General features: G+C 40.1%; 1 protein-coding gene across 1 annotated transcript; it reads left to right on the top strand.

The window, feature by feature from the left end:
- The first annotated feature begins 625 nt into the window (after positions 1–625).
- Positions 626–1,885, top strand: LOC127081672 (uncharacterized). The gene has a single exon (XM_051021903.1). It carries the CDS (start codon positions 626–628, stop codon positions 1,883–1,885), a length of 1,260 nt encoding a protein of 419 aa, XP_050877860.1.
- Positions 1,886–15,952: the final 14,067 nt, after the last annotated feature.

The raw sequence follows: 15,952 nt of genomic DNA on the forward strand, positions 1-15,952 counted from the left end.
ACCTTAAGGCTTTTTGATTAAAATCAATTCACCAATCTTTGAGATTTTAACCCCGAACTACGAGGTTTTGATCCTCCTTTGTGATGGTACGTAGGCAATGGGTTCATCCATTCAAACAACAAAATTTGTAAATATAATCTATTTTCTTCTCATCCCTCCAATCTTTTGCAGAAATCTTTTTTCACAAATACCAACCTACAACACATATTTGCAAAAAGGGTTCCCTTAGAGTACTAAGGATGTTTTGGATGCGTAAAACCTTCCCATTTCATAACCAACCCCCTTACCCAGATCTCTGACATTTTTATTAGCTTTTTATTTGAAAAACTTCTTACTTGGCTTTTGTTCGCTTTTTAGCCTTTCCTTTGGACAAATAAAAGTGCGGTGGCGACTCGAATTGTATGTTGACTTTTGGTTTAGTAAATAAACCTAAAGGTAACGAAAACCCCGCTACACTTTGCAAGCAAAATTTGGCCAAAATTTGGATCTCCTTTCAGTAGATGTTCAAACACCAGCCATCACCGCTTCGGCTCAGTTCTTTGATCCTCCGCTTCGAAGTTTCTTATTCCAATACTTTCAGTTAACTGTAACCTTGGAGGAATTTGACCAACTCTTGGGATTTTCTATGAAAGGAAAGACACCGTATAATAGAATTGTTCAGGTACCTGAGGTAGAGAAGTTAGCCCTTGCACTCCACATCCCCATATCTGATGCATTGGCTAATTGGAAGAAAAGGGAGAATCTCTTTGGTTTTTGGAGGGCTTACCTAGAAAAAGAAGCAGAAAGGATGTTTGTGATACATCATTGGGATGCATTGGAAAATATATTAGCTCTTCTCATATATGGGCTAGTATTGTTTCCAACCCATGAAGGTTTTATAGATTCAGCTACCATAAGTGTCTTTTGGGCCGTTTGGAAGGATAAACATAGTTTGTTTCCTCCACTACTAGCTGACACTTTTCATACTTTGCATAGTCGACATCAAAAGAAGAATGGGATGTTGGTATGTTGCCTTCCGTTTCTCTATAATTGGCTTATCTCATACGTGTTCAAGCTTAATGCTCACATCAATGAAATGTCCAATGGGGATTGGGCAAGAACTCTGGTGTCTTTTTCTATTAAGGATATCATTTGGTACCAACACAATCTGAATGTTGAAGAAATCATTGTTAGTTGTGGTAGTTTCCCAAATGTACCACTAATAGGATCTAAAGGTTGCATCAACTACAACCCCATGTTAGCTCTGCGACAATTTGGATACCCTATGCATGGGAAGCCCGATGATAAAGAGTTAGAAGAGATGGTTTCGAATGATATGGGAACCAATGATCCTGTTCTACTCCATAAGATCATTCGATCTTGGGAAAAGGTGCATACCAAAGGAACAGAATTAGCAAAGAAGAATGGTGCAATAAGGGTTCCTTGTCAGCAATGGGTCTCGAAGAGGATCAAAGTTGTGAAGCTCCCTTTTTCTATAGAGATTACTCTAAAGTCTACTTCACCAGAACCAGTCCCTGATTCTCTTGAAGAGGTGGAAGAACTTCGAGCCATGGTAGCTAAACTTGGAAAGGAGAAAGAGGATCTACAATCTGAACTATACAAAGAAACTGGGGAAAATATGATTCTCAAGAGGAAGAGTAACCAAATGAAGGAGCTTTTGGAGGAGAGTCGTAAGAAGAACAGAATTGAGAAAGATCTCAAGGAAAGAGTTTTGGAGTGCCTAGATCGGGCTGATAGTGGATTAGGTTCACACCATGATCAGTTAGCTAAGGCCAAAAGAGATGGACAAGAGTGGAAACATTGGTGGGACCTAGCCACTAAGCAAAAGAAGGAGGTAAGGGAGGAGCTTGAAGCCCAAATCCAAGAACTGAAGGAGAAACTTTGAAGCTCCGAAGCTGAAGTGGTACGTGAAAATCGCCTTAAGGAACGAGGCCAAAGAGCCTCTTAAATATGTCCTAAAGCCTGGGAAGAGAAGTTTGATGAGCTGAATACCAATAAGGAGCTAGCTAGTTATTGGAAGGAACAGTATGAGTCTCTAAAGAGACAAAACATGGGTTGGCTAAATCATAGGAAGCATTTGAATGAGATATTGGATGAGTATGAACGCACCATCAACCTTCTGCAGCCAAGTGTTGTTGCATACCATACGAAGTTGGCTAACCTCATAGAGTTTTTTAATGGCGGGGCCATAGAATTACCATTGAAATTAGAAAATGCTCTAGAGGACATGGATGAAAATAACACTCATACTTCGGCTCGTGACCTTGTTTTGCTTTGCGAAAGGATGATGCGAAGATTCAAAGAACAATTGAAGGCCCATAAAGAGCGAGTTGCTAAGAAGACTTTTTAAGTTGTTTGCTTCGTGCTATTTCCACTTTTTGTATTTGGCTTAATATTTTGTACCCACTTTGATTGTATACTTCGTACTTTTTGGCTTCATTGAATTGTATTGAATTTTTGCATCAGCTTCTGACTATTGTCTTCTGTTTCTGTTCATATTACTTTCAAGGTGCGTGCTCAACAACTGCAAAGTTTATAAGAATCCCTAAAAATAAAGAAACATAAAATTTCATAATGCATTCATACATACATTCATGCATTCTCTAAATAAATAAATAAAAACTCATTCCGTTTTCTCTATTCAGTTGTTACACACTGAGTCCTCAACACCACTACAACATCAGAGCCAGCGCTCGTCAAAGAATGGCAGATCAAGAACAAGAATTGGAGAGAGTAAGCTCAGAACTTGAGGACCTACGAGGAAACATGGGTTAAGTCATGGAGATACTACAAGTCATTAAGGCCAAATTGGACACCCAAACGATGGTCATTTCAGAAATCATCGGTCCTATGATTGAACCCCAACCTGAAAGGACACTGCCTACTACTTGGCCAGTCTTCAGTTTACCTCTCGGCTTTACACCTCCAGTTGAAGGTGCCCCTGGAGTTGTACAATCCACTCAGCAAACAGTTCCTCAACCAACTATCAATGAAGCTCATCCCGTGGTTTACACATTTGCACCACCCCATGCCCTTGCACATGTGCAACCTTATTTTGAAGATCAACACCATGCTCCAGATTTTTCCAACGAAGATGATGAAAGGAATGAATACATAAGAGGAATGAAAGAGAATTTCCATATTCTTGAGAAAAGGTTAAGGGCTATGGAAGGTGACCAAGTCTTTGGTGTTGTTGCTAGGGAGATGTGCCTAGTGTCTGGTCTCGTGATTCCTACGAAATTCAAGACCCCGGATTTTGATAAGTACGAGGGCCACTCATGTCCTAAAAGTCACCTCATTATGTACTATCGGAAAATGGCGGCGCACGTGGAGGACGATAAACTTATAATACATTGCTTCCAAGACAGCTTGAAGGGTGCTCCCTCTAAGTGGTACTTAAGCCTTGATCAAAGTAGAATTCGTTGTTTCCTAGACTTATCTGATGCTTTCATCCAGCATTATAAGTATAACATGGATATGGCCCCAGATAGGAGGCAATTGCTCAGCATGTCCCAGAAAGAGAGCGAGTCTTTTAAGGAACATGCACAACGATGGAGGGAAGTGGCCTCGTATGTCGAACCACCCCTTGTTGAGAAGGAGTTAGCAGATTGGTTCATAGATATAGTAAAGCACATGTTCTATGAAAGTATGGTGAGTAGTGTATCAGCAAGTTTCTCTGACTTGGTTGCCGTGGGCATAAAAGTCGAGCTTGGATTGAAGAATGGAAAAATGATAACCACCACTGAAACATCTGGTAACAATGTCAAAACGTTTTCCATAGGTTTTCAAAGAAAGAAAGAGGGTGAAGCAAACACAGTGTCAACCAGTCAAAGAAGGAGTCACTCATGGAAGAAGCAGCATCAATAAATTGCTCAACAACAACCAACTTATCCAGTGCAGTATATCCAACAACCGTATGTGGCAGCAGTCACACCAACTTTCAACTAATCACAAGCTCCTATCTATCAACCTGTTCAACAAGCAACAGTATACCATGGAGCACCTACGACACCCATTTATCAACAAACAAGGCCGCAAGTCCCCCGTCCACAAAATCTTCCAAATCAGAATAGGGTACAAAGAGGTACACCTCCTTTCATTCTGATCCCTGTGACGTACACTGAGTTGTATCCATAATTGTTGCAGAAAGGATTGGTGACTCCCAGACATTTGGGTCCTCCACCAAATCGTTTGCCTCCATGGTACAATCAAGATGCCCATTGTCCATTGCATGAGGGCACCCATGGGCATGATTTGGAAGGATGTTATGCTTTGAAGCATATTGTGTGAGAGTTGGTTGAAAAGAAGATCCTTTCATTTCGAGATGTTGGACCCAACATAAAGAGTAACCCTCTGCCGGTGCATGGTTCTATTAATGCCATTGAAGATGTATCTGATGTTTGTATAATAAAAAATGTTGAACATGTTAAAACTCTGTTGCTAGAACTCAATTCAAGATTGGTGGGAGTTAGTTTAATTGATACTTGTCAAGACAACTGTGAAGAATATGTCGTTTATCCAAAAGGGTGTAAATTGGTACGAGTTGATATTCAAAACTTGATGGATCAAGGTGTTTTACAAGTTTGTGGTCTTGTAACAAACGAGGAAATTTCAGTAATTGAACACTTTTTCAATCTACCAAAGCCTGTTGAGATAACCTATCAAAGAAGGGATGTTGTTCATCCATCACCCGTGGTAGTTTGTATGCCCACCCTTTTCCCTTCAAAAGCACCAAGGTCGTGCCTTGGAAATATGACATAACATTGGTGGATGGAGAACCTAAAGATGTTGAGTGTGAGAAGAGCTTGGAGAATGTTGACACCAATATCACGAACATCACAAGGACGAGCATAATGACCCGCAATGGTCGGATTTATACTCCCAATTTCGATATAATCCCTCAAGAACCGATAAAAGAAGCCACAACTGCAGTTTCTACCCAAGAATCTAGAGGGATACAATGAGCGGTGCAATCAGGTGAAGCGGTTGAATTTTTGAAAATGATAAAGAAAAGAGACTACAAGATAGTTGATCAGCTACATCAAACACCATCAAAAATATATATCATATCCTTGCTTTTGAACTCCCAAGCTCATAGGGAGGCTCTACTAAAAGTGCTTGCTCAAGCTCATGTTACTCAGGATATAACGGTTGGCCAATTCGATGGGGTGGTTGCTAATATCACAACTTGCAACACTCTAAGTTTCAGCTATGAGGAGCTACCCAAGGAAGGACAAAATCACAACCGTGCCTTGCATGTATCCATAAAGTGCCAAGAACATGCTTTGGCCAGGGTCTTAGTTGACACTGGGTCGTCCCTCAATGTCCTACCAAAAAGGGCACTTGCTAAATTATCTTACCAAGGGTCGGAGATGAAACCCAGTGCGCTTGTGGTAAAAGCATTTGACGGTTCCCGAAGGACGATAGTTGGGGAGGTAGAGCTATCAATCCAAATTGGACCGCATGTATTCCCCATCAATTTTCAAGTCATGGACATAAATCCCACTTATAGCTTCCTTTTGGGACGTCCGTGGATATATGTTGTTGGGGCAGTGACTTCTACTTTGCACCAAAAAATGAAGTTTGTCGTCAATAACAAGCTCGTCATTATCTCCGATGAAGAAGATTTCATCATTAGTCGACTCTCCTCTTTCCTTTATATTGAGGCTGATGAAGATGCCTTGGAGACTTCTTCCCAAGCACTTGAAATAGCCAATGCTACACTTGCGAAAGTAAAGGATCCTGTTGAGAAAGCCAGTTTGTCGTTCGCCTCTTTGAAGAGCGCGAAGTCAGTAGTTGAAGGTGGAGGTCCTGCATGTTGGGGGAAAGTCATCGATGTCGGCAAGAAAAAGGATCGTTTCGGTTTAGGGTACAAGCCTTCTACTAAGGAAGGATCCCTGGTCCCTGCAAAGGACCACATACGGAGCATTCAAGAAGTCTTCCGAAGCACAAGTTTTATTCATGGGGATCAAGTTGGTGCAATTGAAGATGACATTGAAAATGGAGAAGCAGCCTTAACAAATTGGGAGGCAGTTGAGATTCCAGAAGTTTTTCCTGTGTCAAAGTAATTGTGTTTTCCTTTGTTTTCTTTCAAAATCCTTAGCTCTACCCAAGGATAACAGATCATTTGTAGGGCCACTTTAAATTTTAAAATCATTATGAGAAATAAAGAACATTTTGTTCAAATTCTTATCGTTCATTTATTTGTTTTTCTTTCCTTAAAATGGCAATCCTTTCAAAAAATACAAAAATATTTTTATTTCTTTTGCATTTTATTTTCACTTTTCTAAAAAACCATCATTTAAAAAACATGCAGAATAATCAATAAACCAATTGACTTCTATGACAGCACTACTTTCTATAACTTTGAATTCCCCATCTACCAAGCGGAAGAGGATAGTGAGGAAGATTGTGATTTCCCTGAAGAAATGGCAAGGCTGCTCAAGCACGAGTCAAAGGCCCCTGCAGCGGCATCAAGAACCGGTGGAGACAATCAACCTTGGCACTGAGGAAGAGAAGAAAGAGGTCAAAGTTGGGACTACACTTGGGGAAAGCATCAAAGACAGATTGATCAAGTTGCTACAAGAATATGTAGATGTATCTGCATGGTCATACCAGGATATGCCGGGTTTAGATACTGATATTGTTGTCCACAAGCTGCCACTACAGCCAGACTGCCCGCCGGTGAAACAGAAGCTCCAAAGAGCAAGACCCGACATGGCTCTAAAGATTTGTGACGAGGTGAAACGCCAATTTGATGCCGGTTTTCTAGCAGTTGCGAAGTACCCTCAATGGGTAGTTAATATCGTACCAGTACCCAAAAAGGATGGCAAGGTCAGGATGTGTGCTGATTACATGGATCTAAACAAATCTAGTCCAAAGGACGATTTCCCCCTGCCACATATTGACACTCTGGTAGACAACACTGCTAAGTTCATAGTCTTCTCCTTCATGGATGGATTCTCAAGTTATAATCAAATTAAGATGGCTCCAGAAGACATGGAAAAGACCATATTCATAATCCCTTGGGGAACATTTTTCTACAAGGTAATGCCATTCAGTCTCAAAAATGCCAGGGCAACTTAATAAAGACCAATGGTCACTCTTTTCCATGACATGATGCACAAGGAAATTGAGGTTTATGTTGATGATATGATCGCAAAATCCCAAAGTGAAAAGGATCATATAGATCACTTCCAAAAGCTATTTGAGTGTCTCCGAAAATTCCGACTACGGTTGAATCCTGCTAAATGCACCTTCGGTGTCCGATCTGGAAAGTTGCTTGGTTTTATTGTTAATCAACAAGGAATTGAGGTAGACCTAGACAAGGTTAGAGCAATACAAGAAATTCCTACTCCATGTACGGAGGAAGAAGTCAGAGGATTCCTTGGACGTTTGAACTATATCTCTAGGTTTATATCTCATATGACTGCTACGTGCGAAACTATATTCAAGTTGCTTAGAAAAGATCAAGTAGTTGAATGGAACTTTGACTGCCAAAGGGCTTTTGAGAAGATTGGACAACACCTGCAAGAGCCCCCTATTCTAATTCCACCTGTTCAGGGGAAACCACTCTTTATTTACTTAATTGTGCTTGAAAAGTCAATGGGATGCGTGCTGGGACAACATGATTAAATCGGCCAAAAAGAACATGCCATCTACTATTTGAGCAAGAAGTTTACTAATTGTGAAACTCGATATTCACTCTTGGAGAAAACTTGTTGTGCTTTAGCATGGGCTGCTCGTCGTCTAAGGCAGTACATGATTTGTCACACTACTTTGTTGATCTCAAAAATGGATTTAATAAAGTATATCTTTGAAAAGCCTGCTTTAACAAGAAGACTCTCCCGTTGGCAGATCTTATTGTCTGAGTATGACATCTAATATGTATCCCAAAAAGCTATTAAAGGAAGTGTGTTGTCTGATTACCTGGCATACCAGCCTGTTGAAGACTACCAGCCGTTGAAATTTGACTTCCCTGATGAAGACATTATGGTAGTAAAATATTGTGAAATCCTAGGACCTGATGAAGGACCGGAATCCGGATCTCGGTGGAAGCTCATGTTCGATGGTTCCTCCAATTACATGGAGCACGACGTAGGAGTTGTTCTATTGAATTCGAGTGGTGGATACAGTCCTTTCACATCAAGGTTAAGTTTTGATTGCACAAACAATATAGCAGAATATGAGGCGTGCATCCTAGGTGAAATTCTGGTATCAGATATGAGATGTCGAAGGTAATGTCACGACACTAATATCTGAGTAATGCAAACAGGATAAAGATAAAGAATAGTAAAGCAAGAGACACAAGCAATTGTTAACCCAGTTCGGTCCAACTCACCTACATCTGGGGGCTACCAGGCCAGGAAGGAAATCCACTAAATAGAATCAGTTCAAAGACTCTCCGTACACTTCAACAAGTTACAGTCTTTTTCACCTAATCTCTACCCGTGCGACTTCTACCTAAGCACTCTTAGATATGAGAACCCACTCACTCCCCCTCAATCACACCTGTGATTTTAAAGAACAATTCCTTGTGAAAAGAAGACACTTTTCAATAACACACATGATTTTGCTTAGCAGCTTTAATCAAGTGGTCACACACTTGATCTTTCTTAACAACTTTGATCAAGTAGACACATACTTGATCTTGCTTAACAACTTTGATCAAGTACACACACACTCTTGCTTACAAGCTTAGAGTGACAATTTACAACCCACAAATCAGACCAATTCAATCATCTATGGATGAATTGAATGGCTTACAAGTCTCACTACTAAACAAGACACAAACCCTTATATTCTCTCAATATTTCGCTCAGTATTGGTTGTGTATCAAATCAGGTTTTTCAAGTCCCTTTTTATAGAAGCTTCCAGCTAGGCTTGGACATCTTGAAAACCCTAAAACTATTTTCCAATTAAATCTTCTCATGACAGCTGGTTAGATCTCCTTGGAAAATAAGTAAATCAGGTTGTAATTAATGATCGAATGCGCCTGCAAATCAGATCTTCAATCATACATAGATTGCCATTAAATGCGCAATCACAAAACACATAACATTCACCCTGAATGTTCTGTGTACAGGATGTCATGACATCGGGTCTGACATCCTGGAACAATCCTGCATAATTCCATTTATAATTTCCAGCAGGTACATAATACTAGATGCCATGACATTGTGTATGACATCCTGAAACAATTCTGCATAATTATATTTTTTTAAACTCCAGCAGGTACATGGATATCTTAAGTTAAGACATCACATGCAACATCTTGTGAACACTCTTTGTTTTACCAAAATTGTTGCCAACACTTAGAACCAACAAACTCCCCCTTTGGAAAATTTTGGCTAAAGCATATATCTGTCCTTTTTGCTCACAAGAAAAATTATCAGCAGTTAAACAACAGTTTAAGCAGCAGGAGAAGCAAACGAAATTACTAGCTATTGATAGCAACTAGTAAAACACACAAATGCACAAGGGTACTTCTTCTCCCCCAAAATCTGTGCAACACAAACATCTCCTTTAATAATAACATCACCTGTAACCATAACACCTGTAACAATCAGAACCACCCTCTGACATCTGCTTCAACATCATCTACGCACCACATCAGACATCTCCTCCAACATCAGCTGCATAGAACATGAGACATCTCCCCCATCATCACAGAACAGAACAACATTCTGTTTTACATCAAACACATCTCCTTCAACAATAGTTGTTCATCTGTTCAGCTATACCAGCACATACATCTCCACACAGCTCCACATCATCACTTCTCCCCCTTTTTAGTCAAAATTGACCAAAGGTGACCAATTAGACAAAATAAATGTCAATTAGCCTAGCAGAGAATGTCACGGCAGATGTTATAACATTTAAAATGTTAAAACATAATTGTTAGGAGATACATACCATAATTATACACAGCTATGATAGTTGAGATAATTAGAAATCCATGGAACTCATTAAGAGCCCAAATATTACATAAAGGCATCAGTAAGGACTGCCACAAATTACACACATTTCAACAGAAAAAAAACAAATTCTTCAGCATCAAAACATCAGGGGGACCAGCTTTCATAACATCACACACACCAACCCAGTCTTCATCACAGCACACACAATATTCATTTCAGGGGGAACCATTACCACTCAGTCTGAGGAAGAGGCAACATCTTCACCTTCAGAATCAGAGTTGCCACTAGATTGAGCATTGGACCTCTCACTTGAGGTATTGGCATCTGAATCCTTGGTCTCACCAGCCTTCTCCATCTCTTCCTTCTCTAAGCTACCAATAAGAACCTCCAAAAGCCTTTTTCCTTGCCTTGGCAACCCTAATACCATTATCCATCTCCTTACAAGTTTCCTTTAATTGATCAATCAAGTTACCTTGAGAGGCATGCTCATTTCTTATAGATGTCATGACAACATCATTGACATGGCTTCCTTCAAACAACTTGTAGTGAATGGATAATGGAGGCTTTCTTCTGCTGGGAATATCACTTGTATTGAGAATGCCTGGTTGCTGGCTTAAGATAATCCTAGAGATGATAGATGGAAAGGCAATGGGCAGCTTTACTGCATTAGTAGAGGCATGTCTGACAATTTGATCAAACATAAACCTTCCAAAGTCAAAGTTTATCCTGGTTCCAATAGCATAAATGATTCTTCCAAGACCAATAGAGATGGTTGAGATATGATTAGTAGGCACTCAGTTGGCTGAACCAATCTTATGTAAGATGGCATATTTGACAGTTAGCTTTCCAGTTGATAGGTGATTCTTACTAGGCCACTCCTTAACTTGGCCAGCAGTAATAGTCCTACAGACTTCATTGTCTGTAGCCTCTAAATCCACACCTCATTCAGTTCCTCTCCCTAGGAATTTGTTGATTATGGTTGGGGAGAATCTCACACATCTACCTCTTACAAAAACCTTGTAGAATTCCTTGCTACTCTTTTCAGAAATATCCTCAGGGATATTCACAACAAACTATTTTACTAACCCCTCAAAGCATTGGGGTAAACCAACATCAGTTTTCATCAGACCATCATTCTTGATCAAATCCATCACTTCCTTCACTTCTACAACCTCCTTTCCCAGCTCCCTTTCAACATCTACCCTTCTTTGAATGACAAACTTCCATTTGGCAGCACCATCTTCTAGATGAAAAGAGATATTGTCTAAGTGCACAGCTGCCACTTTGGCTGGGGACTTTTTAACAGCTTTCCTTTTAGCAGGGGAGATGTCTGGGACAACGTCTTCGACATCCTCTTCAGAGTCAGAACTCTCTCTTACTTTCCTCTTCCTAACCTCAACTTTACTCCATGATTTGGAGGGTCCTACACCGGCAACCTTTTTCACTCTTCTTGCTGTCCTCATTTCAGCCACAGTCTTCCCTTTTCTAGTCCTCAATTTCTTTGCTACACTTGGTTTCACAAGATGGACCAATGTGTCATCTTCTTGCTCAAAACTTTCTTCCTCTAGATCAATAACATTCTCAGCAGTTTCATGAGACACATCTGCTGGTTTCTTACTAGGTAATGTTTTACCTAGAGAACATAATCCCTCAGCAGCCACTTCCTTCTCTGATCTAGATGAATCATCATCTTTCTCAGCTTGGGGTTCCACCTCAGGAGAGGGGTCCCTTCTAGACAGAGGGGTAGAAACACCCTTGACTACATGCCCTTCATTCAGAATCCTAGTAACTAGGTTCCTAATGGTACGATCAGTAAAGTGCATGTCATCTTTATGAGGAGATTTTTCAGGAATGTTACCTTGATAAATTCCAGCCATGGAAGAAGGGCCAGGAGCGTCACCTGGAATCACACAAAGAGGAGTAACGTCCAACATGTCTTCATCTAGAAACTCCATGGAGGGAGTCCTTGCGTGATGAGTGGGTTTTGAACCAGAGGATGAGGGATGTTGAGACATTTTGTTGAACTTTTGAGAAAAATATCTTTGCGCTAGAAGAAGTTTTCTGAGAAGTTGGATGAAGATGGAAATGGTAGTGTTGAGGTAGTGTGTGGAAATGGCATAAATACTAGTTCCAATACTAGGTAATGATTTATCATTAATGTGGCATTTCTTTTAAGTGGGCAGACACTATTTTTATTACCTTTTCCACTCCACTTTAATTGCCATAACTTCACAAGAATCCAAATCCCCAATTTCCCTCTTAAATATTCAAACTGATTATTAGCCAAAACCCTTGCAAATTTGTCAGCTAATTGCATTTCATGCTTTAGAGCTATGAATTTGTCTTTCACAAATTCTCTAATGGAGTGATGATAGAAATCAATGTGCTTGGTCCAACTGTGCTGAGTAGGATTTTTGGACATAGTTGTAGCATTCAGGTTGTCATAGTATAATGTCATGACATCATGTGTGACATTGTATTCAGTCAACAGAAGTTTCAACCAACCCTATTGAGAACAGCTACTTCCAGCTGCTATATATTCAGCACAAACACCATTTTCATCTTTCAAATATGTAGGAGCAGGTGTCCTTTCACTCTCCATCCCAATCTTCTTAACATTGTTCTTGGCACTTTTGCTTTGAGATAGACACATAGGCCCTTCTATCTGCTTGGCTTGTAGCCTAAGTCCAACAAAGCTCTTTCCAACTTCAGACTGCATATGACTAGCAACATGTTCAACCATCTGATCCAACCTCCTATCTATTTGAGCCATCGTGAGCTTTTCTCCTTTGGAAGTGATGTCAAGTCTGAGTTTCTGGTGTGACATCCTTGTCTGACATTTCCCACAGACTTGTCTTTCATCAATCTTGGGAGTTCCTCTAGAAGATATAATCATTTTCATCCCTTTTTCTTTGAATAAGGTACACTTTGAGGAATAACCAATTTGAGAGCTCCACATGTAACAGTTGTCTTTGGTTCTGACTCCTTTCATGATCACTTCACTTTCTTAGTTAGTAATCAGACATTCAGTTTTAGTGAAGTTAACATTTAGACCTTGGTCACATAGTTGACTGATGCTGATTAGATTTGCAGTCAAGCCTTTAACAAGTAGGACCTTGTCAAGTTCAGGAACTCCAGGGCAATCAAGCTTACCAATCCCCTTGATTTCACCCTTTTCTCCATCACCAAAGGTTACATACCTCATGGAATGAGGATGAAGGCCAGTTAGCAGGTCTTTGTTTCCAGTCATGTGTCTGGAGCACCCACTGTTAAAGTACCACTCTTCTTTGGCTGAAACTCTGAAGGGAGTGTGAGCTATTAGACTTGTAACATTTGTCTTAGGAACCCATTGCTTCTTGTTGACATCCTGTGATGTTTGGATCTGGGTTGATAGTGAGTCTGATGATGAACAGGGCTAGGATAACCATACAGCTTATAGCAGAAGGGCTTCAAGTGGCCAAAATTTCCACAGTAATGGCATCTCCATCTTTGGTGTTTCCCTTTCTGTTGTCTTTCCTTCTGATGTTGTGACATATGATGTGACATCTCAGGTTTTCTTTTAATATGGCTGCACTTAGGTTTGGATTTAGGTTTGCAACCAATGTAACTGCACTCAGGCATAGATCCATTATACCCAATGCCAGATTTGTCTCCTGTTATTTTTCCAGTTTGGAGAATCTTGTCTAAGGAGTCAGATCCATTGTTTAACATTCTTACATACTTGGTCATCTCTTCTAGTTTAGAATTCAAGAACATAGCTTCAGTTTTTAACTTGGAGATGGTTTCCACATGCTCTGCCTTCTCATTCTCCAGCTGTATTATCACTTTCTTCTGGCTTTGACTTTCATCTAGCTTGGCATTCAGAACCACTTCTTCTGTTTTTAATTTGGAGATGGTTTCCAAGTGTTCTACCTTCTCATTCTCCAGTTGAGTTATTACCTTCTTCTGGCTTTCAACCTGTTTACACACCTCTACACTTTTGTGACGCAACTTTCTGTAGGTAGTGGCCAACTCTTCAAAGGTTACTTCATCATCACTTGAGTCTTCATCAGAACCCCATCTTCCAGTCAAGGCAGCCACCAAATTTGCAGACTCTTCTGTTTCACTCTCATCAGACCAAGTGGCAGCAAGACTCATATTCTGCTTCTTGAGGTAGGTTCCACATTCAGTTCTAATATGTCCATACCTATCACATTCATAGCACTGTACTTCTTTTCCTTCTTTGGGCTTATTATCTGACCTTGTTCTTCTTCCAGCATTGTTGGATTTACTGATGTCAGATGCGATGTTCTTGACATTAGCCTTAGATCTTACATCCATCTTTTTCAACAGTCTGTTGAACTGTCTTCCCAGCATTGCTACATCATTGGCCAGATCTTCATCAACATCCTGACTATTTTCCTCCTTTGTGTTTGACATGAAGGCCATGCTTTTGGTTTTCTTTTCAGAACCATCATTCATTCCCATCTCAAATGTTTGGAGGGAACTAATTAGCTCATCAACCCTTATGTTGGAGATGTCTTGAGACTCTTCTATGGCTGTCACCTTCATAGCAAATCTCTTAGGGAGTGACCTGAGTATTTTCCTTACTAGCTTTTCATCTGACGTCTTCTCTCCCAGGGCTCCTGAGGCATAAGCAATTTCAAGAATACTCATATGAAATTCATGAATATTTTCATCTTCTTTCATCCTTAGCTTTTCAAACTTGGAGGTGAGCAGCTGTAGTCTAGACATTTTAACTCTAGAGGTGCCTTCATGAGTGGTTTTGAGAATGTCCCAAGCATCTTTAGCCACCTCACAGTTGTTTACCAACCTGAAGATATTCTTGTCTACTCCATTGAATATGGCATTCAATGCTTTAGAATTTCCAAGGGCTAGATCATCCTCCTTCTTGGACCATTGTTCTTCAGGCTTCTTGTCAGTTGTGGCTTCTCCTTCCTTAGTAATTACTGGATGTACCCAGCCTGTTAACACAACCTTCCAAGCCTTATTATCCAAAGATTTTAAAAAAGCTACCATTCTAGGTTTCCAATAGTCAGAGTTAGATCCATCCAAGATTGGTGGCCTGTGAACAAATCCTCCATCTCTCTCCATTGTACCAGAAAGTAATGTCCCTATATCTCACCCAGAACCAGAGCAGGATGCTTGCTCTGATACCAATTCAAATTCTGGTATCAGATATGAGATGTCAAAGGTAATGTCACGACACTAATATCTGAGTAATGCAAACAGGATAAAGATAAAGAATAGTAAAGCAAGAGACATAAGCAATTGTTAAAAACAGTTCGGTCCAACTCACCTACATCTGGGGGCTACCAAGCCAGGAAGGAAATCCACTAAATAGAATCAGTTCAAAGACTCTCCGTACACTTCAAAAAGTTACAGTCTTTCTCACCTAATCTCTACCCGTGCAACTTCTACCTAAGCACTCTTAGATATGAGAACCCACTCACTCCCCCTCAATCACACATGTGATTTTAAACAACAATTCCTTGTGAAAAGAAGACACTTTTCAATAACACACACTTGATTTTGCTTAGCAGCTTTAATCAAGTGGACACACACTTGATCTTGCTTAACAACTTTGATCAAGTAGACACAGACTTGATCTTGCTTAACAGCTTTGATCAAGTAGACACACAATCTTTCTTACAAGCTTAGAGTGACAATTTACCACCCACAAATCAGACCAATTCAATCATCTATGGATGAATTGAATGGCTTACAAGTCTCACGACTAAACAAGACACAAACCCTTATATTCTCTCAATATTTCGCTCAGTATTGGTTGTGTATCAAATCATGTTTTCCAAGTCCCTTTTTATAGAAGCTTTCAGCTGGGCTTGGACATCTTGAAAACCCTAAAACTATTTTCCAATTAAATCTTCTCACGACAGCTGGTTAGATCTCCTTGGAGAATAAGTAAATCAGGTTGTAATTAATGATTGAATGCGCCTGCAAATCATATCTTCAATCATACATAGATTGCCATTAAATGCGCAATCACAAAACACATAACATTCACCCTGAAT

This window comes from Lathyrus oleraceus, chromosome 5, assembly GCF_024323335.1.
Source record: "Lathyrus oleraceus cultivar Zhongwan6 chromosome 5, CAAS_Psat_ZW6_1.0, whole genome shotgun sequence".
NCBI classification, from domain to species: domain Eukaryota; kingdom Viridiplantae; phylum Streptophyta; class Magnoliopsida; order Fabales; family Fabaceae; genus Lathyrus; species Lathyrus oleraceus.

Coding starts and splice junctions, on each gene's coding strand:
- LOC127081672 (XM_051021903.1), top strand. CDS start 626: ATGAAAGGAAAGACACCGTATAATAGAATTGTTCAGGTACCTGAGGTA.